Below are 27,843 nucleotides of genomic sequence, written 5' to 3'. Positions count from 1 at the left end.
TAGTTATTTATTATGGTTAAATTTAAAATACAAAAACAATAAATAACTTTTACAAAAAGTTAGAAACCATCAACATGTGAAACCTTTAAACATTGTGAACATTTTACTGCTTTATAATAAAATTATCGTAATGAATTATTTTTAAAAGGTAAAACAACATAAAATGTCTAAAGCTAAATAAAAATAAAGAAAAAAATAAAATATCACTCTGTCAATCGAGTGATCGAGTAGTTGAAACTACATTGTCAGTTTTTATATACTTAAGAATCAAACTTTTAAAAAATATTAAAAATAATATCATGCTTAGATATTTGCAGAAATTACATAACTTTTTTTGTAAACCTACAATTTATATTTTAAAATATTGAGTCCTAAATTATTTATTATCGATAATATTGTACTTTCATTCAAATTTTTTTGCAAGTTTGATGTAAGTTCCCATTTATAAACAAGCTCGAAAATCTTTTTTCAAAAATTTCATTATGACATCATTAAAAAGTTAATGAAAAACTAGTTTTAGCTATTTATAAGTAGCGCACAGCCCAAAAGTGAAACTTCTTTAAGTTTATATGAGATATTCACATGCTGTTATAGTAGTTGGTTGTTATATTCTTTTTTTTAATTGTTCAAAGTTTCAATAAAAAACACATTAAATCTAGTCAATAAGATAAATTTCTGGTTAAAAATAGTCTTCGATAATTTTTTTTTCCTTTTTTAATTTTTTTCAGGGGTCGCATAGGCTCCAAGAAACAAGTCTAAACACGCCCCTGGCACATAAAGAAGTTATATATCACAATGTACAACTTTATATAAGTAATTAAACAGACTTACTAGAAAAGTTTTTTGCAGGCTGGCATTATAAAAGAAAAGTTTGTAGATGATTGCATTTTTAAAGGCATATAAGAATTTAAGCCTCTTTAACAGCAAAAGTGTTAAAACAGTAAATGTAATCAGCTTTCAATATACATTAAAGTTCAATTAAAAACTAATTAAAAGTATATTTGAAAATTATTTTATTTTGGTTTTAAGCTAACAAGGGCCGAAATTTTGACAAAGAGGACATTAGTTTGTTGATATCTGTCCTCAACTATATTATCAATTAAGCATAGAACTAATTAAACTTAGTAAGGTTTCGAAAATTATAACGTTAACTACTTATAATTAAATTAGTACAAACCAGGGGCGTAGCGTGGGGAGGGACACTGGCTCATGCGTGCCACCCAAAAAAAAAAGTAAAAAAAAAGAATCTAATATCTTTATCCTTTATTTATCTGCTTAATTTGCCTTTTTTTAACTATGTTTATCTAGTATTCAAAAAGGTTAAACGAAATTTTAAATACCAATTAGTGACAAGTTAGGAAAATAACCCTGTATACTGATTCGGTGCGCAAACGAAAGTGCGCACTGATGTTGATGAAAAACTCCTTAAGGAAAAATATTATAACTTCATAAGAATTTAGACTCAAAAAGCACGCAATTAATGTAGTGCACCGCTGTAGTATATCCTTATGGCAGATTTTTCTACAAAAAGTTTACAAAAATACGTCATGCTTAAAGGAATATTAAACAGTTTTACATTTTTTTTATGCTACAATAAATATTAAGACTACTGCTAGTTTTTATTTTTGTAAAAATACAAGAAAAAGCGTGTCGGCCTATGAGAAATAAGCTTTGTTTGTGATTTTTATTTTAAACAAATACAATTAGATGAATTAAATTAAAAAAGTATACTTTTAACTATTTTACAAAGTTGTAATAAACTGTAATAACAGTTATAAAGCTGGTCTATTTTAAATTATGTGTAACTTTATTTAATTTATGTGCAATCAGGTGTTGTTATCTTTGTTGTAATGGATATTAAAGAGATTGATATTTTTTTCGTAAATAAAACAGATACTTTCGTTTTATTGAATATATTAATTTTCAAAGATATAAAATTTACTGTAGTAATAAAGACAATTTTCATTTAGTAAGTTTACATTTGTGCAAGTATAAGTAATTCTAATGAAATTTATACTTTTTTTTAATTGTTTAATTTTGGAATATATAAGTATTTTTTAAAACAGTTACTTCGAACTAATTCTACTTAATGAATTTATTTTAATTATATTACTTAAAAAAAGATCTTTTTATAGCTAATTACAAAAGTTTTAACTTAGGGGATTTTTTGAGAAAAAAAATTGCGCACCCCCTGACCGAAATACCACGCTACGCCACTGGTACAAACATTGCCTATAATATTTACTTTTTGTAGCTATAAGCAAATATTTATTTATTATGTTTGTACTGCTTCACATAAATTTATACAAAAATTTTAAAAAGGCAGCAATAATAAAATTTTAATATTAACTATATAACTTTGTTACATAAGAGTCAAAGTATTGTTTGAGTTTTATAAATTTTGTAAGTATATTTTATTACCTTTTTAAATTTTTACATCTATAAAGCTTCTCTAACAAATAAAACATTTTAAACAATAATCTAAGTAATAAAAAAAATAGTTTATATTTTATTAAGATGACAAAATGAAGATTTAGAATTTTTAAATTTTAGATAGAAAAATGAAAGTCATAGCTTGGGGCTATGTACAACTTCAAACTGATTTAGTACATGTTTTAGCACAAGGCAGCAATAATAAAACCTTATTATAAACTAGACATTTGTTACAAAACAGTTACAGCTTTGTTTGAGTTTTCTAAATTTCATAAGTAATTTTCATATGCATATTGTATTACTATTTTAAGAAATTACGTTTACAAAACTTGTCAAACAGAATTAAACATTTAAACAACAATTTAAGTAACAAAAAAAATAGTAGACATATTCTAAATAGACAAATGAAAGTGATAGCTTGCGGCTTCCCGAAATGCGGCACGAAAACCCTCGCCCTGGCTTTCACCGAGCTGGGGCTAAACAACTACGATTACGAAGAACAGTTCGTTCACTTGCACGACGAATGGATGAAAATAATCAGTGAAGGCGGGGATGCGGACGACTTTCGAAAAATGTTCGAAAACGTCGATTCGGTCACCGATATTCCGGCGTGCTTCTTTTGGGAAGAAATACTAGAAGCGTTCCCGGATGCTAAAGTTAGTAAACTTAAACACTTTTTAACTATTAAACTTATTCTTCAAAAATAATTCTAAATCAGTCTTATACTTACAATTAAACTCGATCTATATTAGTTTATGTGAAATTTTTAGTAATTATAAAACTAATTTTATAAAACTAATGTAGAGTTAAATATCTAAGTTTAGTAAAATCATATACTTTTAAAAGTTTAAACTTTAGTTAGTTTTTACCCAAAGGACTTCAGAAGAGGTTTGGTTGGAAAGTTTTAAAAATCAAATAGTGCAAATGAACAAAATTTACGATTTTACAAGCCCTATGATGTTATCTCCGTATAATAGAAAAAAACGAAAATATTTACGACAAACCTGTAAGTTACTAACAGTAAAATAGTTTATTTTGTATAAGATTTATTAAAAAAAACATTATTTTTGGATTTTAAGCATGTTTTAAATCTAATATCATACTGTTGAACAAAATTTATAGACTTGTATGTTATGTCACTGAGTGTTTTTTTTCATATAGGAATCGTATTTCATAAAAGATAAGTTATTTTAAGATTATTTCTTGAAGGTTTTTGAATCTGAACTAAGTTTTTTTATTTAAGTAAAATAAATAGTTTAAGGTAGTTTATATCATTTAAAAAAATTATTTATTACATCAGGATTTAAAAGTTCTGATGTTCTACCTAGCGGTTTGCCAATATTATTTTTTTTTACTTTTTTCAAAAACCGATAATAAAACCAATAAAAAGTATCTTTTTTCAATTTGCCAAACGAATCAATTCTTTATTTCAAAAGAATTTTAAATTGTGTTTTATTTTACGCTTGTTTACTACTATTCCTAGACGTTTTCAACCAAAGTGTTTCTAAAGCTTTATTTGTATAGGTATAATATTAAAAGCTAATAAACAAATAAAATCATTGTGATCATAATAAAGTATGTTTATGACCTTATGGGTTCTTGACTAAATGTTTAAGGACTAAATTTGTAAGAGATAGGAATTCAATTTTGGCTGTAAGGCTATAAAGTTATTGGTATAAAAGTAAGGATTAGAGTTTAAGGGATAGAAATTATAACTATAGAATAGGTATATGCAAGATTTGTACGAAGTTTCAGTTAAGTTTTTCGTCGTAACTTTTGCAAGGGTAAAACGTTTGAACGGCTGAAAATTTAATAAAGATAACACTAACCTTTCAAGCAATAGCAATTCTTTAAAATATATTTTTCTAATTTTTGGAAATATAAATCTTAAAAATTTTAATAACTTTAAAAATATTGTGATCATAAAAAAGTATAATGTTTTAGTGCTACAACAAGTATAATAAAAGTTTGTGTTTAATTTAAAAGCTTTTAAAACGCAACTATGCCTAATCTACTTTTTTGAGTATTTTGAAAACGTCTTAATCGATAGTTAGAGTGATGATGGGAAATCAATGTCAGCCAATATCAAAACTAAACGAAACATTATGCAAAAAAGCCTACAGAAGACATATAGCAAACATAATAAAGGTAAGTACACGAAGTTGTCGTAGGCACAAGTTGATTTTTTTTTTGTTTATACTAGTAGTTTTCGTAAAACATTATTAAATCTTTTGTAACTAATTATTACATTAACAATGTTGATTTTTTTTGTTTTAAAGACATTTTTACTATTTGGTTATTACATGACTTCAAATATTTTATGTAGTTGTTTAAATAAGGGATCTTTAAAAAACGCTGCATTAAAACTTTTGTTTATAGTTGCCATATGTTTAACAATATATTTATCTCTGAAGTACTAACATGTTAAATGATTATTTAACAGTTTTACAATAATATTTCAAAACTTTAAACAAACTTTGAAGGTTGTTTTTTAACTTTGAATTTTAATTCACATCTGTAACGTCAAATTAACCTATTCACTACTTATTTTAACAGAATAAAAACAGTAGATACATAATAAAAAACAACTGTGTTTTAGTTAATTTTTTACAAGTATACTTTGATTGATCATGTCTTGACTAGTCGAAAGCTTTATATTTCTGCTATAGTAAACTCACTTAAATTCAGTATAATTATAAGGGCCTATTTTCAAAAGTTGTTTATAGAAATATAAAGTGTTAAAATTATAAGTTTATAATACATACAAAATAGTAAAAAACAAAGTAAATGTTTCTAAAATTAATAAAGGTGAAACTTTGTTGTTTTGTAACATTTAACTTAAATAATAAAACTTAATATTATCTGTATTTTTTAATCAGCATTTGGAAGTTTTGAATGACAACTTGTATTTAATATAGTCTTTTTAGAGTGATTCAATTACTTTTGAAAATAATATTATATTTCTTTCTTTTTCAAATACTTTTTGCATAGCTAAAACGGGTTAGCGTCGAAAAAGCACAAAGGGAAACTTTTGCACGAAAACTTTTTTGAACAAAGGTTCACTTTTGCACAAAAAGTTAGTTTTGCACGAAGGGTCACTTTTCAACGAATTAAAACTTATTTTAGATAATTTTTATTATAACTTATTTTTATATTACCACTGTTACCACTAACGCTCATACTTGGCGGGAATTTTTTTTCTTATTGTTATTTTTTTTACTATCACTGTTACCCCTAACCCTTACCCTTGATCGGTAACTTTTTTTTCTAATATCATTCTCGTGCAAAATTGACCCTTCATGCAAAAATGCCTTCGTGCAAAAGTGATCCTTTGTGCATATTTTACTCTTCGTGCATAAAAGTCTTCGTGCATACTTATTGACCCTATCTACCCCAGCTAAAACAGTTGTTTCTGCAAGTCACTTTTATTTTAACCTGAAGTTAACATGTTAAACATTAGTGTCTAAAGTATTATTATATGTTTTTTATTGAGTTGTATGTATAGTTTTTACAAACTGATGTTTTAATCAAAAAGACAAATTTGTTAACAAGTTATTTTATTTTTACTGTTCTTTAGAATATTTTTTTTTTTGAAAGTTAACACTTTACTTTTTACTAAATTAAATAAAAACATTTTTAAACTTTCTAAAAGTATATAATTTTTTGTTTCATGCAATTTAAAAATGGCAACACTCCTTTAATTATAAAACTGCAGAAGAAATTAAATCAAAATATTTAAGTAAGCTATTAGAATTGTCACTTTAGTTTAACAATAAAATTTTTTTAAATCATTATTTACTTTTTCGTTTTTTAAGTATATCTAAATTATAGCTTTACAAGCTTATTACTCAAACTCTGAAAATTATATCAATTAAGTATGTTAAACAATAACAGAACGCGCCAAAAGATAAAGTTCTTTTTTACAATCTTAAAGACGGTTGGGAGCCGCTGTGCAAGTTTATTGGAAAAGAAATTCCCAACAAACCATTTCCTTTCAGAAACAAAGGCGGAAGCATCGTTGATGAGTTCATTGAAAGCAGCGAAATGTTCAAGAGAATCAAGCGCGAAGTTTTGATGAGCCAATGCTTGATTGTTGCACTAAGTGCGTTATTAGCCTACTATGTAGTCAACAATTTTCATAAATTTTTATAGTTGTTATACAATGTCAACTTTTACTTTTTGTAATAAAAATTGTACTCCATATGAATTGTTGTTGAAAATAACCTCTAAAATTAATTATAAATACCATCTATGTTTTAATTTTGTAGTTAAAGTAGTAAATTTTCTGATACAATAACAGTTTTATCATTTACTCATTTACAGTTAAAATAAATAATTATATAAAAAAAAATTACTATTTTTGATATTTAGCTAAAATGTGTTTATCGAAACACTGTCTGTCTTAAAATTTTCCGTTTCCAAAACTTTTAAACCCTTATAAAAATTTAAACTAAGTGTTAAAATTGATAAACGATAAGTTTATAAGAAATAGAATACTTACAGATAATTTTTGATTAAAATTTGTACATTGTACAACCATATGAATCTGATTAGCTCAGTAAGGTTTTACAACGATAAACAATTTATTTTTAAACTTAATTAGATTAAAGGAGAAATAAAGCCAGAGTACTGTTATTACTAAACTGAAATGATTTTAAAAAAATTAGTTAGTCGATTGAAATATTTTTGATATGTAGAATCAGACTTCTTTTATCTTTAAAGTTTAACAAAGTTCTTAATATAAATTTATTTAAAATAAGTTTTAAAACTTTTAATATATTTTATTAAATACAACAAAAGTTCAACGCTTCATATTTTTTAGACAAAGGGTTATAAAACTACAAACCAGCTATTTCCTTGGTCATTTGTTTTTTAAAACAATAAAGAAGTATTGTCTATTGTCTAAAATTAAGATTTTTTACATTAATAAATGTAAAATATATAAAAAGGACAAAAACATACATTGAAGAAGAAATAAAACATGATACGACATTTGTTTTAAAATATCTTATCATCAAAATGTACATATATTATTTGAGTTGTAGAATAATTTTTGTGCTTAAACTTAGGCCTAATAACTTTTTTTGATTGTATATAACTATATCAATATACCTACAGCTTTAACTATAACAACAAGATAAACCAAGTAAGCAAACAGTAAGAGAAATGCATTAAAATAGTTTGTTGCAAAAACTTCATTTTAGGAAGAAACAAATACAAACTTAGCTAAAACATTTTCAATTTATATTTTATCAGTAATATAATAAGTAGTTTAACTATTTCACATTTTCAAATTAAGTAAATATATTAAGGACTATGTAAACGTACCTATACAAAGAAAACTACCGTATAAACTAAAACTTAGGTAATAGTCTAAATTCAGTTAATATAAAATAGTAATTGGTATAACCTAAAGTAGATTAATGTCATCACAACTAAAAAACATGCTTAGCACTTAGCAGGGACTACTCTTAGGTTTATTAGTTATCGTAAGAACCCTAAACTATTTAAAAAAATGAGCAGTTTAGACTTTTAATGTAATCATCTGAAAGAGCCAAAGTATTGATGTCTTGCGCATGTATAACTACCCGTCAAAAGTGACTCTTACATTTAGTAAGACGTAAACCCGAGGTATTCTGAACCGTACTCATATTTTGATCTACAGTAACAAAATTTTATTAACATTAAAAACTACAAACAGAGCAATTGCAACCAATTAAATAGCTGTTTATCGATATTAAATGTTTAACTTTATATACACAACGATTAGTTAGTGTACCCTTACACAGCTCTATTAATGTATAATGCTCTACTTTAGCTCTCAGCATAATTATTATTAAGCATCTTAGAATTTTTTTAACGTTGTATTTAAAAAAATTATATTTTTTGAAAATTAAAACTCTTCAATCTTGTGTTATACTTTTTAAGGTTAAGATCATAACTTTAGTTATATAAAGTCTAACTTTTTTAATCATATGTATTCGAGGAAAATCATTTAATGTAACTTTAGATGGCAATATGTAACATTTTGTAAAAAAAGTTTGTTACGCATTGCACAAACATTTGCAAGATAACTGCTAAAAACAAATACTATAATGCCTTTTTATTGTTTATGTTAGGTAAATAAAAACTTTTTAATGATTTTAAATTACTATATATTTATCAATAAGAATATGCTGAATATGCTTTTAAACTTTATAAAGTTTTTAATAAAGATAGAGCAGAATGATATTTGTTATTTTAATACATACTACTACAGCATTTAATTAGACTATAAGAATTATTAAAATCAATATTAGTATTGAGTGAACATTGCTGTTTGTTTAAATTTGTTATATTTACGTTTTATAAAAATTATTTATAGGAAATCAGTTTGAGTTCTTTTTTTCTTAACTTGTAATGATACTTATATTTTCATATCTATATTTAGAACTTTTTTTAAAATCAGTTTAGTAATTATCTTTAAAATAGAATTAATGATTATTGTTTTTTGTTTATTTTGTAGCTTCGAAACTTATAATAAGAAAAGTTGGTATAGAATTTATTTTATTACTACCTTTATCGGCCTGATTCGAAAAACACTGATTCGAAAAACACTGTAAGTTTACTTTTCCAAAACTTTATGTGAATTTTCAAAAAACTTCTTAAGTCTTTTTTTAATGAAAATATATATTTATAACAAAATAAATTAATTTAATCAAATAAGAAAACAAAGTTTTAAAACAGCTAGTATAGTATGAATTCCTAAACAAAATATTTAAAATCAGTATTTGTAAAATGATAGGTAAATTATTTTAGATGGGAGAAAATTACCATAACTACAGCACAAGCTAAAACTTACTTATCCTAAAACAATTGTTATAACTGAAACATTTACCAAGAAGGATTAAAAAATAAATACATTAAACAAACATTTATTGTTTCTGTTTTATTCATTTTATCTATAATTTAACATATTAAAGTATTTGAAAAATAAATATAGCTCTTTTTCATTGAAATTTTTTTGATAATTAGGGCAGGTTAAATTGGACATAGTAAAAATTGTAAGTAGTGTTGTTTTTTTTTAACTTCTAATAATTAAAGAGTTTTAGATAGGATTTTTTTTGTATAAATTAACTCTCTTAGAAGCAGCCTAGTGGTTGACACTTAAACAAACTAAAAAGTATTACAATGAAATTTTAAGAAAACACTTAGAAATGCTACTGAAGTAGCAGAAGTAGTAGAGTTTTAGTATTACAGTGTTTTATTAACTAGTTTTAGTTGTTATTTATGTAGGTGAATTTGCTAAACTGTTCAATTTCAAGGTAGAGTTTATATTGATCACTTTAAAAATGTTCTGAGTTAAATGTTGCAAGACCAAAACTCTGTGGTCAACATAAAAATTAAAAATCTCTTCATTTTATAAAAGTTTAGTGTCATAAATGTATTTTCTTAATAAAATCTGTTTTTAGTTTATAATTTTTAGTTTGTTTTCAATATTTAATTCAAAAAAAAAACCTTTATAATTGTTTTTATTCTAGTTAAATCCATCATACCAACTAGGGTTTTCATTTAATAATATTGATTTCAACTATTGACTATTTATTTGAGAATCTGCTGAATTTTACTTATTGTGTAACTCACTTACTAGACCTTAAAACCATCAGTCTAACATTTCCATTTGCAACAAGAAATATTTGTTTAAAACCCCTTTTTTTATACCTTTTAAAATTATATTATACTTAAAGTTATATAACTATTTTCAAATAGTTTTTTGTTTTATATTGAATCTCTAATGTATATAAAGAAATTCAGTTCTTAAACGTAGAATGATTAAGCTCACATGTTTAATTTTTTTACACTGTTGTGAAAAAAATATTAAAAATAAGTATATTTTTTGTTTATACCTAAAATATTTCTAATGAACATATTTTTTATTCTTCTGTTTTATTATTTGATTGTATTTTATCTAGTTGCTTATTTAAAAGAGAAACAAAAATCAGGTAAATACTTGTAAAAACTTAAATCTAAAGTAGAAAGTGCTTAATACTGTAATAGAACATAGTTTCTATTATTAACATTGAAAAGCAAAATGTTTTAGCTAAAGCAAGTTGACCATTTTTATGATTATTAAGAAACTAAAAGTTTATAAGCAGCTTTCCTCATAGCTTTTCAATATGGATCAGATTTATATTTATTTACCACTGTCAGTAACATCAAACTGATGGAATATTTTTACCAACTAGGTAGGATATGTAACACAATTATATTGTTTCCTCAGACTTTGACCTTCTATTTCTCTAAAATTGTTTTAAACTTTTAAAATCTGTAAAAAGCAACTTGTAGCTTAGTTAAGGACATAGGGGGGTCCACCTTGATTTTTACAAGTTGATCTTATTTTATAGAGTTTTATCTGAGCTATCTGACATTTTTGACCGCTTGAGAAAATTCAAAGTATTTTTTGAGATATAAGCGATCAAAATCGGTGATCTCAACAGGTTCCTAATGGAAGGCGCAAACTAAAAATGCAAAAAAAAGACCATTTCACTTAAAATCTATCTCCTCCTTCATTTTTAAAGCAATCTTCTTCAAATTGTTACAGAAAGTGTATTATTAAATTTTAAAAAGATTGAATGCAGGAATTTTTTTAATTTTGAAAAATAAAATTTTTATTAAAAACACACCTATTTTTTGTTTTTTTATCTAAAATTTTTATTTTTTAATATTTTCAAAATTCCAACTTTCAGAGTCTTCTAAATTACAAAAGGAAGGTTTTCTGAAAGTTTGAGGTCTCTAGCTTAAAAAATGAAGGAAAAGATAGGTTTTTAATGATTTTTTAAATTTCCGAGAAAATTGACGTTGAAAAATTTGTGGTCCATACGTTTGTATCGGAAACTTTTTATAAAAATTACAATATCTCAAAAGTTAAATAATTTTTTTTAATTCTACAAAAACTGGCTTGTAGTTTGTACTTTAAGCTTTCATATAAGATACAATGTTATTTTTAGTAAAAAAAAATTGTTGGATCCCCCCTATGCCCTTAAAACTCAATAAAATAAGACTAAATTGTGAAAAAAAATTAACCTTCCTACACCCTTAATATTTACTTAAATATATAATATACTTAAACAATGCATGGAAAATTGCACTTAATATAGTTCTGTCGTAATTTTTTTAACAGTTTAATAATTTGTTTTATAAAGCAGTATCATTATTTAAAGCATGTTGTTATAAAATCCAAAATGAACAAGCAAGAGGTAGAGTTTTCTCTCAGTCTCCACAAGCTCTTGAAAAACCTTACATTAAACACAGCAAAAAGCTTTGACCCTAAAGAAAATGTTGAAAGTCTGATGGTCAATTTAGAAGAAACAGATGAATATTTTCACAAGTTGTTTTTTTTTTCTTTTGTTTAAATTAAAATAATTAAGAAAGTATTTAGTTTTGCATTATTTTTTGTTTTTATATTTTGATTTGCTGTTCAAAACAAGCTATACATTTTATTCTGTTTAATTATTTAGTAAAAAGCACTACTATTAGCACAGTTATATTAACAAAGAAAATATTTATTTTTAAATTTGTTTGTTACATCAAGCAGTTTGTAAAAATTTAAATTTTTTTTTCAGTTTAATACAAAATTGTATCAAATTTTGAGCTAGTTATTTAAGAAATGAACAAATTATTTCAGGTATGATTTTGTCAAAAGTTTAAGAAAAAAACTAGAACAAACTATGGGAAGTTTTGTTGATTGTGCAATTGAAGATCGAGACGCAAGCTATGAGCATGTCTCCAATCATGAAACATTTGTTCAATCTGTCACTGAGAAATGTATAAAGTCTAAAATGTAAGTTGATATTCAACTGCTATAAAAAACTTAAATGTTTTAAAAGTGCTCCTAAAGTATGTAGTTTTCAATTTAAGTTTTTGTTTTTTACTTTTTATATTGGGTTTATACTTGTATAAATTAGAATAATTTTGAACTCAGTTTAGGCTATTTTTCTTCATGAAAGTTTTTGAAAACAGTTGAATGTTTTATATATCCTCTCAAAATTAACTTTAATCTTTGTTTGTTTCAAAATTTTTTTTGTTATATTTTAATTGCTTAATTTAAGTTTATTCTGTTACTATTTTTAAAACTTTTTATACTATGTTTACAACTTTTTTAGTTTTTTTTTTGGTTAAATACTGAATACAAAATTAAAATTTTGTTTAAAATGTAAATTTTCACAACAGAACAGTACAGTATTTTTTATATTAAAAACTAATTATTTTATACATAGTAGAAAGAACTGGTAAAACTACTTAGATGAATAACAAGCAATCAAAAATGTTAAAATAGCTTACTAAAATGAAATAGCAAACGTTCATATTAAAACTTATTAAACCATAAGGGCTCAAACTAGAATTGTTAATTTATTAATTTAGTATGTTTAATGTTAATATTTTATTTTTATTTAATTTATGTTAATAAATTTTATAAAATTTTTAAAAGTAGAAAAAATGTTTTCTATAGACAAAACTATTTTTATTAAAAAACTTTTCACATATATGTACAACATGAATGAAAACTATTTTTGTAAACAAAAAAGTGGGAAAATCACCAAAACTTGTTTAGTCAAATTCATCATAAGAAATTAGCCTATATAACTAACTCTCGTTTAGTTACGCTTTTTTTCTGTTAACACAATCTGCGTAAATTCGCGTGAAGTGACTGTACTTTATATTTAATTACTTATCTTACATTTTAGATTTAAGGACTTGTTGTTTGACCAGTGCAAACAATCCGTATCAGCTGCGAGAGTCATATTGAATTGCATCAATGAAAACGAAGAGATTAGTTTTGAAAATCTGACTCAAGAAGACAGTGAAGTTGTTAAGTCGTTGTTCAGTAAGGCTGAGACTTCTTCGTCTTCTGTGAACCAAGGAATTATTTTTATTAGTCAAGTAAGAAAAGCAGCTGTTTTTACTACAAGTTACAAATAAATGTCATTGGTTATAATTGTAAAAAGTCTTACAAATAATTGTAAGCAATACATTAACGTACATCTAAACATCAAAGTATACATATCAAAAAAAAAACTGTACCTTGTTTTTCAAACTTAACCTTAAAGAAGTAATTTTGTGTGTCTAATAATTTTTTCCGCACATTTATAGTAAAGCTAAGTCATTTCACCAGTCTGTTTTAACATTTAATAAATATACATGTGTCTATGAATGGCTTTTTTCAACGTTATGTTAAACTCCCTACAGAAAGAGTTTCACTCCATAGCGAAGCAGTTGAAGTCAACCGAGCCGACCAACGTTCGCTATAATGCGTTGCAGCGCTTGTGCAAGGTGCCACCCTCCGATGTGATGGCGAGTGAGAACTGGGAGATGCTGTGCTCCTCACTCATGGATGCCCTCGCCGATCCCGAGTACTTGATTTCCAACAAGTCCTTGAAGTTTGTGGCGAAAATGTTCGCAGGTAACCTTTAAGTAAAAGTAAAAAGTACCTTTAAATTTATACTTTTTCAAATAGTTGCTTTTGTCAACTAGTCATTTCGATTGATATTTTTTAATTTTAATACGATTATTAAAGTTCTATTCCAGTTTTTCCTTTCAAAATTTGTTTAAACTTTTCGATAATACTATCAATATGTTTCAAAGGTTATCTCTTGTATGAGTAAAACTACAACTTTAAAGTTGAACAGATTGTTTAGTTCTACCCCTAGTCAAAACCTAAATTAAAAAATAAATAAAACAATGACCATATAGTTATTTTTGGTTTTCAAGTAATTTTTTTGTAAAAATTTTAGATAAGACTTTATGTATTTTTTGTTACACATATTGAAATCTTTACTGCAGTTTTATCTGTTGTTTTTTAATTTTTAGGTTCTACCTTACTCGATGTTTTTTCTAAAATAATAACATTTTTTTCGTATAATAGTTTTCGGATTTTTTTGTTTTCAGAATGTTGTACATAAAGTGGTAAGAATTTTTATTGTTATGTTATGACAAAAGTTTTTTAAACAAAACTAACAACTTTGCAGTGGCCAGCCATCAAATTTTGCGTGAAACTCATTTGTGTCTCACAACTCACCTCACTAAACGCTTGGAAGATTCAGAATTTCAGCGTCATTCCCCAGATGACTACTTTGACCTGAGCGAGCTTTCAGCGAAACAAACAGTTAAAAAGTAATATTTTTATATTTTAATAATGAATAATAGTAATTTGTCCTTGTTAGCTAGTTAGAAATAATAATGTTATAATATATTTAAAGGTATAGATTGCTAATAGAATTTTACTGTGAGTTGCCCTCTACATGGATAAGATTTCCTGAAACCTTTATTGAAAATGTCGTGGAAAACACTTTAAAGTTGTTGTCTTTTAAGATTGATAAAGGTTATCTTTTATTTGTGTAGAGCATTAACTTTTTATGTGTTGTTAATAATTTCACCAAAACTTTAACGAACCTCTATGTACATAATGAGTTTCTCAGTAAAAAATATTTATAAACCTTATAAAAAATAAACAAGGAATTGTAACAAAATAAAATTAGTGAAGTATTTGTAAATTAATCAGCTTGATTGTTAGAAATTAAAAAAAAAAACTAAAAACAGCTAAATAACAATGTTAAAGGTTTAAATATTAAAGAAATTGTTATCAACATAAGTTGATATAAAATGTAAAGTTTTTTTAGTATTCAATAAAAATTATGATTTTAGAATCAAAGAAAACTTCATTATTAGCTCTCAATTACTTCAGCTTAATTGATCCTACTGCTATTTGGTTTGGAAAATGGCTGCATGGAAACTACAGCAGATCAATTATGCTAGCTTCTTTAAAAAACAAGAACAGGTTCTAAATTCAATGTTTAACATTTGACTTTTTTTTTCTGTAAATTAAATACACCTTTACACGTCTTTTAATTATTTATAACTGGAATAACATTAAATTTATACAAAAAAATTCAAACAAAACACTTATTGTTTTTATTTGATAGAATATGTTAATTGGCATAAACCTTTGAAAACGGATAAGTGTCAATTTCGCTCAGTGTCACTTATTCACTAACAAAACTTTTACACGTATTTTAACTTTTGCTCCTATGACACATTTGCACTAGACACTAGAGTGATTTATTTTTGCACGGATGAAACTTTTTTTATCTGTGAAATTTTTTAAGGATGTCTATTAGAGCTATGATAAACTTAAAGTTAGTTTAAAATTTAATAAAAATATGTTAAAATCTATTAAGAATTAAAAAAAATCTTATGTAAAACTTTTATTTAATAAAAGTTTAATTTAAAATAAACTTACGTTAATTTTAATTAACATTTAATTGATAATTTTCTTAACAATAAAAGTTTAACTAAAAATAACTTAAAGATAAACAAGCAAAAGTTTTATTCTTGCAAAACTTAAAACACTAAAAATGCATATATCATAGTCAAAGAATGTTTTGTTTTAAAAATTCGTTTAGTGTTAAAATCAGACATATGTAGTGCATATTGAGCTTCTATTGTATGACTTTAAAGTTACTGAGAAACACAGAATTCAAATGAATTTAAATATAATATAGTAATTACTACAACTTTATTTTTATAAAGTCTTTTTGTTTGTGAACCTTTTTTTGCCTCAAAATGTTCTTAAAAAGTTAGGATTAAAAAAAACAGTCCTCTACAGTTTGAAGTTTAGTTATATAAATCAATAAAAACAAAAGTAGTCAGAGCAAATTTTTTAATCATAGGAAAGTGTTCAACCATTTGGTATCAAAAACTCTTCATTACTGTGAGGGTTACACCGGCTACAACCAAAATAAGTTCAAATCTTCTTTCGATGTGGATGACCACGGGTTCGTTTACATAATATTTTGATATATTATAAGAAAAAATATATATTAGTTTTAAATATAGTATTTAAAAAATGTTATTAATGTTAAAGCTTATACTAATAGAACTTAAAGTCTGCTAGAAATAATTAGAACTGTTTTTTTTTGTTAATTTCAACTTTCAGTACTTGTATCTCCTACACTTTTTTAGATTTAACTTACTAGTTATTAATCTCTCTAAAAAAAGATCACTATAAATACTTCTTATTTGTTTTCTTATTTTTAATAAGCATGAATGCTCAATAAAATTTCAGGTTTGTATACACCACAAAAGAAATAGAATTCTTGGAGTTTGTACAATCAAGCAGCATACTTTCTCATTTGCTTGCTTATTCCGAAGGAAGAAATTTGCTTGACTGCAGCAAGTTTTCTTTTGTTCAATTGCTGACATCCTGGATCAAAGTTTGTTTTCTTAAAACTAAATTGAAACTTTGAATTGAAAGTAATTTAAAATTTACGAATAATCATTTATGTCTAATTTTTCCATAACTGTAATTATTATTGTTTTTATTTTATTTTCTTTAGCTAAAAAAGAATTAGCTATTTTTATGATAACAAAAGTTCAAGAAAACAACAAGTAAAACATGTTTTTTTATCAAATCGATTACAATAGTTTCAAAAGTTTTTTTGATAGGATCACTTTTGGTAGATATATATTTAGTTAACAGTTTTTTTTAGCCTTTAGTTTTGAGTGAATCTAACACTTTTCGCTATTATCTAACATAAAGAAAAAGTATATAACAAATTGTATAAAAGTTTTAGTTGGAATGTATTAATCTTAGCTAACCATTGTAGATTTGTTAGTTAGTTTATTGCACAATAAAGCTATTTATAAATTTCTGTATTAGGTTTTGAAACAAGCAAAAAGAAAGCCAAAAAATATGAGTTCGGATGAAAATCTAGAACCTTCATACGTGATTGGAAAGGTGAAATTTATTTTTAAATAATTTTATGTGTTTATCTTTACTGACTCACTTTATCACAGGCACTTACATCTCTCTGTTCTTTAGACTCTTTTGTGAAGAATTGCTTCAATAATGAAACATTAAAGATGTTACTCGAACCCCTTGAAAGCTTCTGTCAAGGTTTTTAGTTTTTGCACTTAAGACGTATGCGACTTGTAAATGATAAAGCTTGTTTATATTTGAAATGATAGGTATAATTAAATAAACGAAATATTATAATAAAAGTTTTAAAACTTGAAATAAAAAAATAGTTGGTAGTGTTTATTAGCTAAGTTTTAAGTTCATCATTTTGTTGTAGTTATTTAGTTTTTTAATTACTAAGTATTTAAGTTGTTTAAATTAGTTAAGTAATTTAAATTTTTAAGTATTCTTAAATATTAATCAAAATTTTTGTAGTGTAATAATTACATTATATATGATTGTTAATGTTTTAAAATATAAGTTTAATAATAGACTAACTTCAAACTTTATTTAAAAGGCGATACGATGTATAGTGAAGCAACAATGTTGTATATTGCTGATATATTATCTTGCATTGTGTCTACTACATCTGGTAAAAGACTGCTGATTGGAAAACCACTTAGCACAAACATCAGAAGTAGTAATGAGTACGTCTACTTTTATACAATATTTTATTTCGATTTAACATCGGAACAGTATTTTAAAAATAATTTTATTAAAGTTTGTTCGTTTAGTTAATATTGTATCAAAAATTTGTTTTCTAAAAAATTAAAAATCTTTAAAGTTAATTTTAAAATCTAATGGAAACTAGTTATATAGTAGTTATAAAAGTGACCATGGATGTTCAGTTTGTCTTTCGTTTAGCAAACGATAACTACGAACAAAAATGTTATGCATCTAAACTAGCAATTAAAATAATCTTTTACTAGGATTTTATTTAAAAACAGTTACATGTACAATATTCTAACTTATAGCATAAAGCTGGGTCAACAATATTTGGCTCTCAGCTAGATTTTTTTTATAATTGTCTTATTTATAAATAAAATTATTCAATTTTTAAAATTTGTGTCATAAAAGGCTGCAAAACCAAGGAATGAAAAGAGATTTTTAAAGTCCTAAATAATACATGTTTATATTTAGACTTTGTACGTTATAGAAACATTATGGTATGATATAAAACAATGTTGTCTTAGTTAAAATAGTTAAAATAAACATTTGAAAGTGTTTGCTGAAAGTTAAGTCTAGTTCAACTACTTGTCTACAAGTTGTTATTTTGATGAAGTAATCAACCAAGAACCTTTTTACCTAAAATCGTCAAAAATGACTAGTATTGTCTGTTAAATGTTTTTTTTGTTTTTAAATAACGAGCAGTCTTTAATAAATAAATACGATTTTTTTTTAATATTTAAATTAATTTTAATACATTTCTTAGTTTTAAGTTACTTGAATATTTTCACTTCACAAACAGACATCGTCCAGTGCGTGTAATAGCCAAACTGGCATGCATGTTGCTACGCAACGAGCTACCAAATGATTGGCTGAAGAGCAACAACGTGACACTGTGCGGCGCCCTTCTGTTTGTATGCAGGCAAATATACAATACCTGCGACGGATTGATCGTTCTGGCCAACTACAAACTTCATGAGGCAATTACTCTCGCATGGAAGCAAGACAAAGTTGATAAGTAGTTTTTCGTTGAACCGTTAAATTAAATTGCTTTTGTAAATAATTACTTACTTTTTTTGTAATTTCTTAAGAGTTTAAAGTCGATGACAGCCTTCATTAGATGTTTATTTTTAAACTAATAGATTTCTTCTTCAAATAAATCGCAAGATTTTGACAACATGAGCTATTCGACTCACGCCTCTTCCAAGTTCGCGTCTTCTTGGAGGAGAATTTTGATGGACAACTTGCTTAACTTTGCTGCAACTCCCAAAGTTTGTACCTTTTATGAACTTTATATCAATTTTTAGATTTACTGTATTTTAATAATATTTAATATAAACTCATTTAACTACTTTGAAATTGACACTTAACATATTAAATTATCAGATTATTTGTATACTTGTTAAACATTGTTTATTAAAAACTAAAGGGAGTTTCGTTATTGCAAAGCACCGGTTTGATAAACGAAGCAGTCGCCTACATGTATTCCCGCTACAGAAAAAAACTACAAGTGAGTTTCAAAAGTATTTAAATAATTCTTAATAAACAATAATTTTTTATTATATTTTTCTACCAGGTGAGCAGATGCGAAAAGTTCGGGTACGGTTTCATGGTCACTCAGCTGTCTTCCACTGCGGCTGGAATATCAGGTAGATTGAATCATTTAAAATATTGATATTAGTTTTCTACTAGTGTTTTTTCAGCGCTGGTCAAAGCTGGTTATTTGACGGTTATCATCGAAGAACTTTGGAAAAACTTGGAATTTTCTAGCGATGAGATTTGCTTCACACCGTCGAAACCTCACTCTATTCAGGCGATAGATAGATCTGTACAGAAGGTAAATTCATTAAAATTATAATTTCGTTTTTTAGTTGGTCAATATACTAATTTATTATCACATTTTTTTAAAACAAACTAAATTTTGATTAATTTGTTTAACAAAAAATAAAAAATGTACGATGATATTTTTATGTAGAAAGAATTTTTTTGTCTTTGTTGTTTTGATCAATATTTAAAACTTAACAACAAATTAACTTAAATATATACTTAAAAAACAAAATTTAACAATTTAGTCAAAATTTTTGTTTAACTCAATATTTCTTTTTTAACATTAATAGTTCTTAGATAAATATTTTAATATTCAAAGAACTACTATTACTTTTGAATTGTACAATGTAAGAATTTTTTGATACTACTTAAAATGATTACACATGTTCAAAATACAGTACTATATTTAACTTGGTTTTAAAAATATTATAAAATTTTTAAATTTATTTATGTTATCAACAGGTGTTCACTAGTTTAGTGAACTTGTTCAATTCCTACCCAGCAGTTCACGAAACGTTTTTCGATGAAGTTCTAGCGAATAAGAGCAATTACGTTATCAGAGATCTGCCAACCACTCCTGCGGTTAGCAAGTTCCCACAGTTTTATTTATTTGCTTACAGGTTTTCTGTATAATAAGTATGTTTACAATCTTTTATTACTAATGTTATAATTCTTACATGTTTTTTTTCTTATCAGGATTTGATAGATAGACTCGTTATGCTAAACACTCCTTCAAAATATCACTCACTGTTAAATTACGAGCAATCTCATTTGTTAGGGCTTCGGTAAGTCAGATATTTTTGTTATGTATTTTTTTTAATATTTGTTTTGCAAATGCTATTGATTCAACAACAGAAAATAAAAATTAGCAATGTTATACTAAGTTTCATTGTCTAAAAGTTTGTACAAATGTAGTATGTATTGTACAGTTTTTTTTTTCTTTTACAATAACTGTGTGGATTGTAAAGGATTAATACTTTGTTTAGTTTTTACTACTTTTTGTCACCAATGCAAACCAATATTTCAACCATTTTAGGTTACTTTCAGTTTTAAGCTGTAGTTTAGACACTTGGCTTCTACTAGATTCGCAATACAATATCAGGCAAGAATTATTTGATGCACAAAAGAAAAATGTTTCTTCCGACGGGTTGGTGTTCACCTATCACAAATATATTTTTAGAAGTGATGCTGCGGTTTTTCTATTCCTTTTTTTTTTCTACAAATTACACTTCTTATTTGAAGTTTACTTAGCAGACAAAATATTGCTTTTATTATTGCAATAAAAGTCATGAATTAGAACAATTCATTAGATGTATGAAACATGTGTAAGATTTTCATTGTAACTGAAGAACTTGTATTTTTTTAAAGTAAAATTGAAATAAACCGTTAATAAGCTAAATTGATTTTACTATTTTTTTTCTTTACTTACCTAATAAACTTCAAATTGTCCATGTAGAAACAAACCAATCATTTTGCAGGCAACTGGTCATCGACCAGCTCTCGGTTGAGAGGAACCACATGCTGGTGCGAACGAACACCATAGGCTGCGACGGTTGCGAGCGAAACCTGCCGCCCAGGGTGCTGCCCACCACCAAGCAACCAGGTCTGAAACACCACAAAATATTCCCCTTCCCGTTCTTCACGTCGCTGCCGGTTCCGAGGGATTACATGCTCAGCGTGGGCGGTAATTCCTCCCATCACGGAAAAAGAGGTTACGAATTTTGTTCGAAAAATTTTAGTTTTTATTTGGCAGTATGTTGTTGTGGGTGAAGTTTGTGACTGATGACAAGAGTGTATCTGAGTTTTTACTGCTTTAAATTCTTATTAGAAATAAATGTGTTAGAAGTATATCAAATGTTTTTCAAAATAAACGTTTAGTTGTAAACTTATTGATGGTAGACTACTTGACTTTGCATTCGTTACAACTTGTAATTTGTTTTTTGTAAAAAGGAGCTTTGCATAATTTATACTTTTTTAATTCTAGTTTTAAAACTGATATGTATATAAATAGTCTATAATAAAATAAATTTGCTAAAAAGAACTTGATTAGTTCAGTAAAAATAACAGTTATATGCTTACAACTAATTATAAACCTGGCAAGTTTTTATAAAATATTTTCATAAAAAACAGACAACACTCTTGTCAAGTTTCTCAACAAAACGAAAAGTTCCGAGAAAAACAAAGTTTGGCTGGAAAACTTGCAGGAAATATTCGAAACTACAATTTTAAATCAGCCAATCACGAGCCAGCTTTTGATAGAAGTCATCGACAAAGCGGTGGCAGCCATGGAAAGATCGAGCGAAGATCGCGTTTTCAAGAAGCCTTCCAACTTGAGAGGTCAGAAAATAGCTATATCCTCAACAACTTTTGCATAATTGTTCACAAACTACTTATAGTTTTAATCAAAACATATATGTATTATATTTTACTCGTCAGTATTTTCCGAGTTCAAATTTTGACATTTACTAGAATAGTAAACAGTTGATTAAAATTTAGGATTTTGTTTAAATTTTCAGTGTCTTCTTACATGAGCAGCAAATCGCACCACAACAACTCGAACACCAGTGACGTCATAAAAGCGGGAATCAGGATGACGGTTAAGTACGGTCGTCACGTGATGGCGCTGAAGAGCAGCGTTGACAGCAACGTAAACAACTTGCATGCGGTGATGGCGGCCTGCAGTAAGTTACTGGGCGAACAGCAGACCTACTCTCTTGATTACAGTTTAGTTTGATAGTTGCTATTGACGAATGTCAAAATTGATTTTAAGGAGGTACTAATACATTCTTCCTTGAAAATTTTAGTTGCTAAGAAGTTGAATAATTCAGAAAATATAGATATGCTGATATTCATCAAGTTTAAATAAGTTTATTACTAGAATATTTGTTGTCATTTTAAAACCCACCTGACTCTAAAAGTTTTATTGCGCTAACAAAACTTCACTTATAGTTATAATCATTTTTAAACTTATTGTTTAAATAGCTTTGAGGTTAAAATGTATTTTACAACAGCCCTTCATTAGTTTTTGAATTGTTGCATGCAAATCTTTACAAAAATGAAGCTATTTTATTATATCGTAAAACTTCGAGTTAGTTTTAAGTCATAAGACAACGCCCTAATATTTTCACTGGATCCCTGCTTCTTAGACTTATTAATACTCTAACTTAATTATACTGCCTTATTTTCTTTAAATGCGTTTTTAAATCTAGTCTTACTAACTTAACCAATAAATTTTATTTTATTTTTGTATGCTGTTTACGCTATCTTAATAATATTTATACAAACATATAGCATCTTAATCAAACACTAAATTTTTACTGAAACAATTATTTAAATGTTCTAATAAACAGAAAAGATCCTTAGCCAGTATATTAAAGATAAACATATCATAAGTCAAAGTTAAAACCGGCACCTACAATTCGTTGTAGAGAGCACCTCTGTTTTAAGACTTACTTACTATGAAAAGTCAAAATTTAATGTTTAGTAAAGTTACTCCTCTTACTGTAATTATTAGCTCAAAAATTAACCAATCAGAGTGGACGAGGAACTCGTACCCGTGCCACGATTGGTTCGTCAGCAGCATATTCATGATGTTCAGCGGCAACAAGGACAAGTGCTTCTCGTTCCTGTTCAAATTTTCCCAGCTTCTTTCATCCGCGTTTCTGTGGCCTGCCAGATTGCATGCGAGTGTCAGTTACTCAGAAATATTTTCTTTTTTGCAAAGAATTATTATCTAGCTGTAAAGCCTAGATTTAGAATGGTTTTGACGTAATAAAAAATTGTCCGGACCAAACAAATCTAAAAGTAAAAAAAAATATTTTTGTGTGTTCGAGTGTCTAATGTGTTTTTGTTTATTTAATTTTTCACGTGTTTTAAGAATAATAAAATTTCATTTAATTTAGATACACTTGAGTGATAGTAGTAGGAAAAGTTCCATATCACCTCTGTACCACTGTGTTGGACATAATGTCGAACTTATTCTGCAAGTAAGCTAGTTTTGTTACAATGTGCTATAAGTATTAAATAATTTTGTTTAATTCTTTTACAAAAAACATTTTTTTAAGAATAACAACAATAGTTTGTAACAAGTAGTAGAAAGATATTCTGAGTACAGAAATAGTTTATTTTAAATTTATAAAAAGTACATTGTGTATAAACAAAAAACCTCTAAAGGTTTTATTACAAATTTATACTCTACTTTTAATGGTGCTTAAATATAATTTATAGGATTATTAATATTTTTTGACAAAGCTTTTCATTAGTATATATTTTAAAAAAGTGTTTGGCTGAACTTATCTTGATGGCTTATATCTTTCTAAAATACCACTTTTTTAGTTATAAACTTCTACCAGCGTCCAATGTATATTTTCATATATGCTAAATGCTTTAAATCTAATTTAAAGTAAAAGCAATCAAGTAAATATTATCTGCTAACAACCATTAATGTTCCTTTCAAAAATATACTTATAAGCATCACACAAACTTCGCAATAGTTTGTTTTACAAGCACTCAAGTAGCTTGAAACGCTCTCACTCAAAAACTTTTAAACTACATTGATGTGTGATACTCGTTATATATTGATGTTTTTCAAGCTTTTACTGGTAAACATTTTCTGTCAACAGGCAGAGCTGCCGCAGATATACTCGGCGTTCAGGATGTGCGGGTTCCCGCCGTCCCAGGTCGCCCAGCACTGGCTGTCCCAGTGTTTCTGGAACTACCTGCCCTGGCACCAGGTCACCATCTACATAGCCGTCATCGTCGTGATGGGCGCCGACTATCAAGTAAACTGTTGTTTGTGATATAAAGTTAACTGATAGATTTACTTTTAATTGTTTTTTTTTTGTGATAACTCCGACTATCAAGTAGTTGATTTTTTGTTTATAGAAGTGCTTTAATTGTTTAATTGATTTATGTGATTTTATATTAATTGATTTTATTCGCTAGTAAAGTTTTAGTTGCCAATTTTGTGTTTCTTTAATTCGTTTAAAGCCTAAGACTTTAAATAAAATTAAGCATTCCTCGATTTTTCAAAATGAACCAGCTAATCAAATATTAAAATACAGAAGTTTTATGACTTTCATTAATAGAAAAAGTCATGTAATGTTTAATGAATTTCAGCTATGTAATTTTTTATGTTGTTAAGAAGTATTTGAGCGTGATTTTATTTTAAACACAAACTACTAATATTTAAAAAGAAAAACTTGTTTTGAAAGTGTACTATAACACAGAGGTCGGAAAACTGCGGCCCGCGAGGTGCTTTTCAGCTATAAATATACTTTTTTCAAACTATAAAAGTTAAAAGTTCTTTAATAAAAACTTCGAATTACGCTCTTAGTTCTATTAATACTCTTTATTGGTGCTTTATTATTTCTTATTTTATCATATTTTAAATTTATAGCAGAAATTTCATATTTATTATTGCAATTAATTTGAAATAACTATCGCCCTCGGAGACTTTTTTATATTTAGTGCGGCCGGCAAGCAATTTTTTATAAAAAAATTGGCCCGCTAGTTACAAAAGGCTGCCGACCCCTGCTATAACTCATAATTTTTTTCTCGTTTCATGTATAAATTATGTATTTAGCTAGTTTTAATATTTTTTGTAAATATTCTTAAGTTATAATAGTATATAAATTAAATCAACGTTTTTTTATTATTTGTAAGTTACCATAATAAATATTTAAAAAAAAAATTTATAAATAATTGTTTTTTCTTCATTATATACTATTTATAAATACTCAATTTTTTTATTAAATGATAAGTTTCAAAAAATCTAAATTTTAATTTTGTAACTTGTAAAAGTAAATAATTTTATTAAAACAAAAGTAAACATATGTAGAGGAACTTTCGTGGTTTTTTATTTTTGTTTGCATTTTCAATATATATTAATTTCAGTATTTTAAATTTTGATCTCTTGTTATATCGTAATTTGTATTTTTTCACAGGTTTATATTTGTATCAGTTTATTGAAGTTTTTAGAAAAGAAAATATTCTATCATCGCCAAAATCAGGATCTACAGTTCTTTTTCAGAGTTAGTAGTGTGTTTACTTTAATTTATAAATTATGTAGACTTTTATTTAAGCAGGGTTGCCAAAAAACCTTGAAACCTGAAAAAACCTGGAATTTGAGAAATTTTGAACAAAAATAACTAAAAAAACTGGAATTTTAAACATGTAAAGTGGTAAAATTTCAATTTGACACAAAAAATCTATCATATAGATATAACAAATTTATCATCATCAATTTTTTTTGTTTAAAAACACATTTAAAGTAGCTTTAAAGTATCTTTTCAATGTTTTTATACTATTTAACACAGCTTCTAACCTTAAACCAACGATTCTTAAATAGGTGTAAATTTCCCCCTGGGGGTAAATTCCCTTCTTTTAGGGGGTAAATTTTCTTTATTACATTTTAAGTAAATTAATGTTTATTGATTGTATTTGTAATTTATTAGTTAGTGTTTAACTGTAATTTTTTTAAAGTTAAATAAACTCTTTATTTTTTATGATATTTTATATTTAGTAAGCTTAAAGTTCAAAAAATCTAGTTTTTTTCCTCAAAATTAAAAATTATTTTGTAAGTTAGGGGTAAATTTGGTAATAATCTTCCAGAAAGGGGTAAAAAATTTGAAAAAGTTTAAGAACCGCTGCCTTAAGCTTAACTTTAAACTAAAAATAGTCCGAAAAATGTGTACTCTTAAAAACCTGGAGAAAATTTGCCAAAAGCATTTGGCAATCCTATTTAAACCGGTTTTAAAGTTTAAAAAAAGTATAAATATAGAAATTGTGTAGAAGTTTTTTTTTTCTTTTTATTATATAGTTGATGTGATTATTTTTTAACATATCAAATTTCAATGAAAATGCTGAAACTTTAAGACTTTTATTAAATATTTTATATATATTTTTTTTTAAGATTTAATACTTTTAATTTGCTGTTTTTTATATAAGTAGTACGCCATAACCATTACAAAGTTAGTAATTGTATATTTTCTGTTTGACTCTTAAAACCTCTACATCAGAGTTTCCAAACTTTTTTTCAAATGACCCCCTTTGAAGAAATTAAAAAGCTATGGCCCCCTTGTACCAAGATTACTCAAAAACTACCGTAATAAACACCCAAGACTTTTTTTTTTGCTCTTCATCAGCCACTCGAGAATATCTAGTGTAAGTTTAAATTATGACCTCATTGCCCCCCTGGTGGCTCCTTTACTGCTCATGACCCCCTGTCATAGCCTACTTTGAGAAACCCTGCTCTATATAATCATTTCATTAATTATAATATTTTAGAGTTGCTAAACAAAAAGTTGCTAATTTTTTTTTATAGGAAAGTTCGTTTAAAGATTTTGAAATAAGCGGGCAAATGAAATTTTTACGGCAACTGCAGAGCAAGTACAGGCATTTGATAATGAAGTGCATGAAACAATCAATTACAAACTAATTTTCTCAAATCTGTGATATCCTTTAGATTGAATAATCAAATAACTTTTTTTTTTTTAAGCGCTTACTTTTTTGTACAAAAATGTGCTTTAAGATACGAATCATACTACTGTTGTATAGTAGCTTTTTGTTTTTTTGCTTTGAAACTGTTTTAACAAACTTACTGTTTACATATTTTCATCTGCCTCAAATACACATTTTGTATTTTTAGGTTATTGTTTGATCACCACAAACACAGCGATTTCGTTAAGTTACTTATTACTTTTAATTATGTTTAACATGCAATTTTTTTTATGATTTTGTTAAAATATAATACGTGTAAGAAGACTGACAAAAAATATTACTTGATTTAAACCATCACCAGTAAAAATTTAATACCTCAAAATGTATTTACTTTAGTTTAACAAACTTATGCTGTTAAATTATTTTTTTTATATAGCATTGATTTATTGATTACTATTAATAAACAAAAATCTCCTAATTTTATAAATACTCTTGTTTTTATTTATTTTACTAAATTTTAGGATTTTAACTATTTGTGATTTATTTTAAACGTGTTAGATAAATTTTAAGCATCAAATTTAGTTTTGGCAAAATTGTAAGATGGTTCTATGTTCTAATACTGAAACGCTTTTGAGGTTAAATACATTTTAATTTTTATCTAAGTATTTATCAAATATTGAAAGTTTCAAATGTTTAAGAAAATG

General features: G+C 26.2%; 2 protein-coding genes across 2 annotated transcripts; both read left to right on the top strand.

Annotated features, from left to right (window-relative positions):
• The first annotated feature begins 2,837 nt into the window (after positions 1 to 2,837).
• Positions 2,838 to 6,585, top strand: LOC145844896 (uncharacterized). Its single transcript, XM_082952317.1, has 4 exons — positions 2,838 to 3,093; positions 3,296 to 3,439; positions 4,484 to 4,581; positions 6,328 to 6,585. Exons 1-4 carry the CDS (start codon positions 2,838 to 2,840, stop codon positions 6,583 to 6,585), a joined length of 756 nt encoding a protein of 251 aa, XP_082808443.1.
• A 5,069-nt stretch (positions 6,586 to 11,654) lies between these two features.
• LOC145844895 (protein broad-minded-like) lies at positions 11,655 to 27,501 on the top strand. The gene is made up of 28 exons (XM_082952315.1): positions 11,655 to 11,800; positions 12,098 to 12,253; positions 13,158 to 13,353; positions 13,660 to 13,873; positions 14,439 to 14,583; positions 14,670 to 14,791; positions 15,115 to 15,247; positions 16,140 to 16,244; positions 16,535 to 16,682; positions 17,129 to 17,206; positions 17,266 to 17,365; positions 17,724 to 17,853; positions 18,675 to 18,882; positions 19,015 to 19,143; positions 19,302 to 19,382; positions 19,449 to 19,521; positions 19,576 to 19,709; positions 20,162 to 20,281; positions 20,396 to 20,484; positions 20,736 to 20,846; positions 21,178 to 21,410; positions 21,830 to 22,036; positions 22,216 to 22,422; positions 23,234 to 23,388; positions 23,602 to 23,685; positions 24,322 to 24,480; positions 25,645 to 25,731; positions 27,024 to 27,501. Exons 1-28 carry the CDS (start codon positions 11,655 to 11,657, stop codon positions 27,135 to 27,137), a joined length of 3,864 nt encoding a protein of 1,287 aa, XP_082808441.1. The 3' UTR covers positions 27,138 to 27,501.
• Positions 27,502 to 27,843: the final 342 nt, after the last annotated feature.

The sequence above is a fragment of the Thalia democratica genome, chromosome 9 (assembly GCF_965202585.1).
Source record: "Thalia democratica chromosome 9, ktThaDemo2.hap1.1, whole genome shotgun sequence".
NCBI lineage: Eukaryota > Metazoa > Chordata > Thaliacea > Salpida > Salpidae > Thalia > Thalia democratica.
The sequence above is the reverse complement of the archived record's forward strand: the minus strand, read 5'-3'. Positions and strand labels throughout refer to the sequence as shown.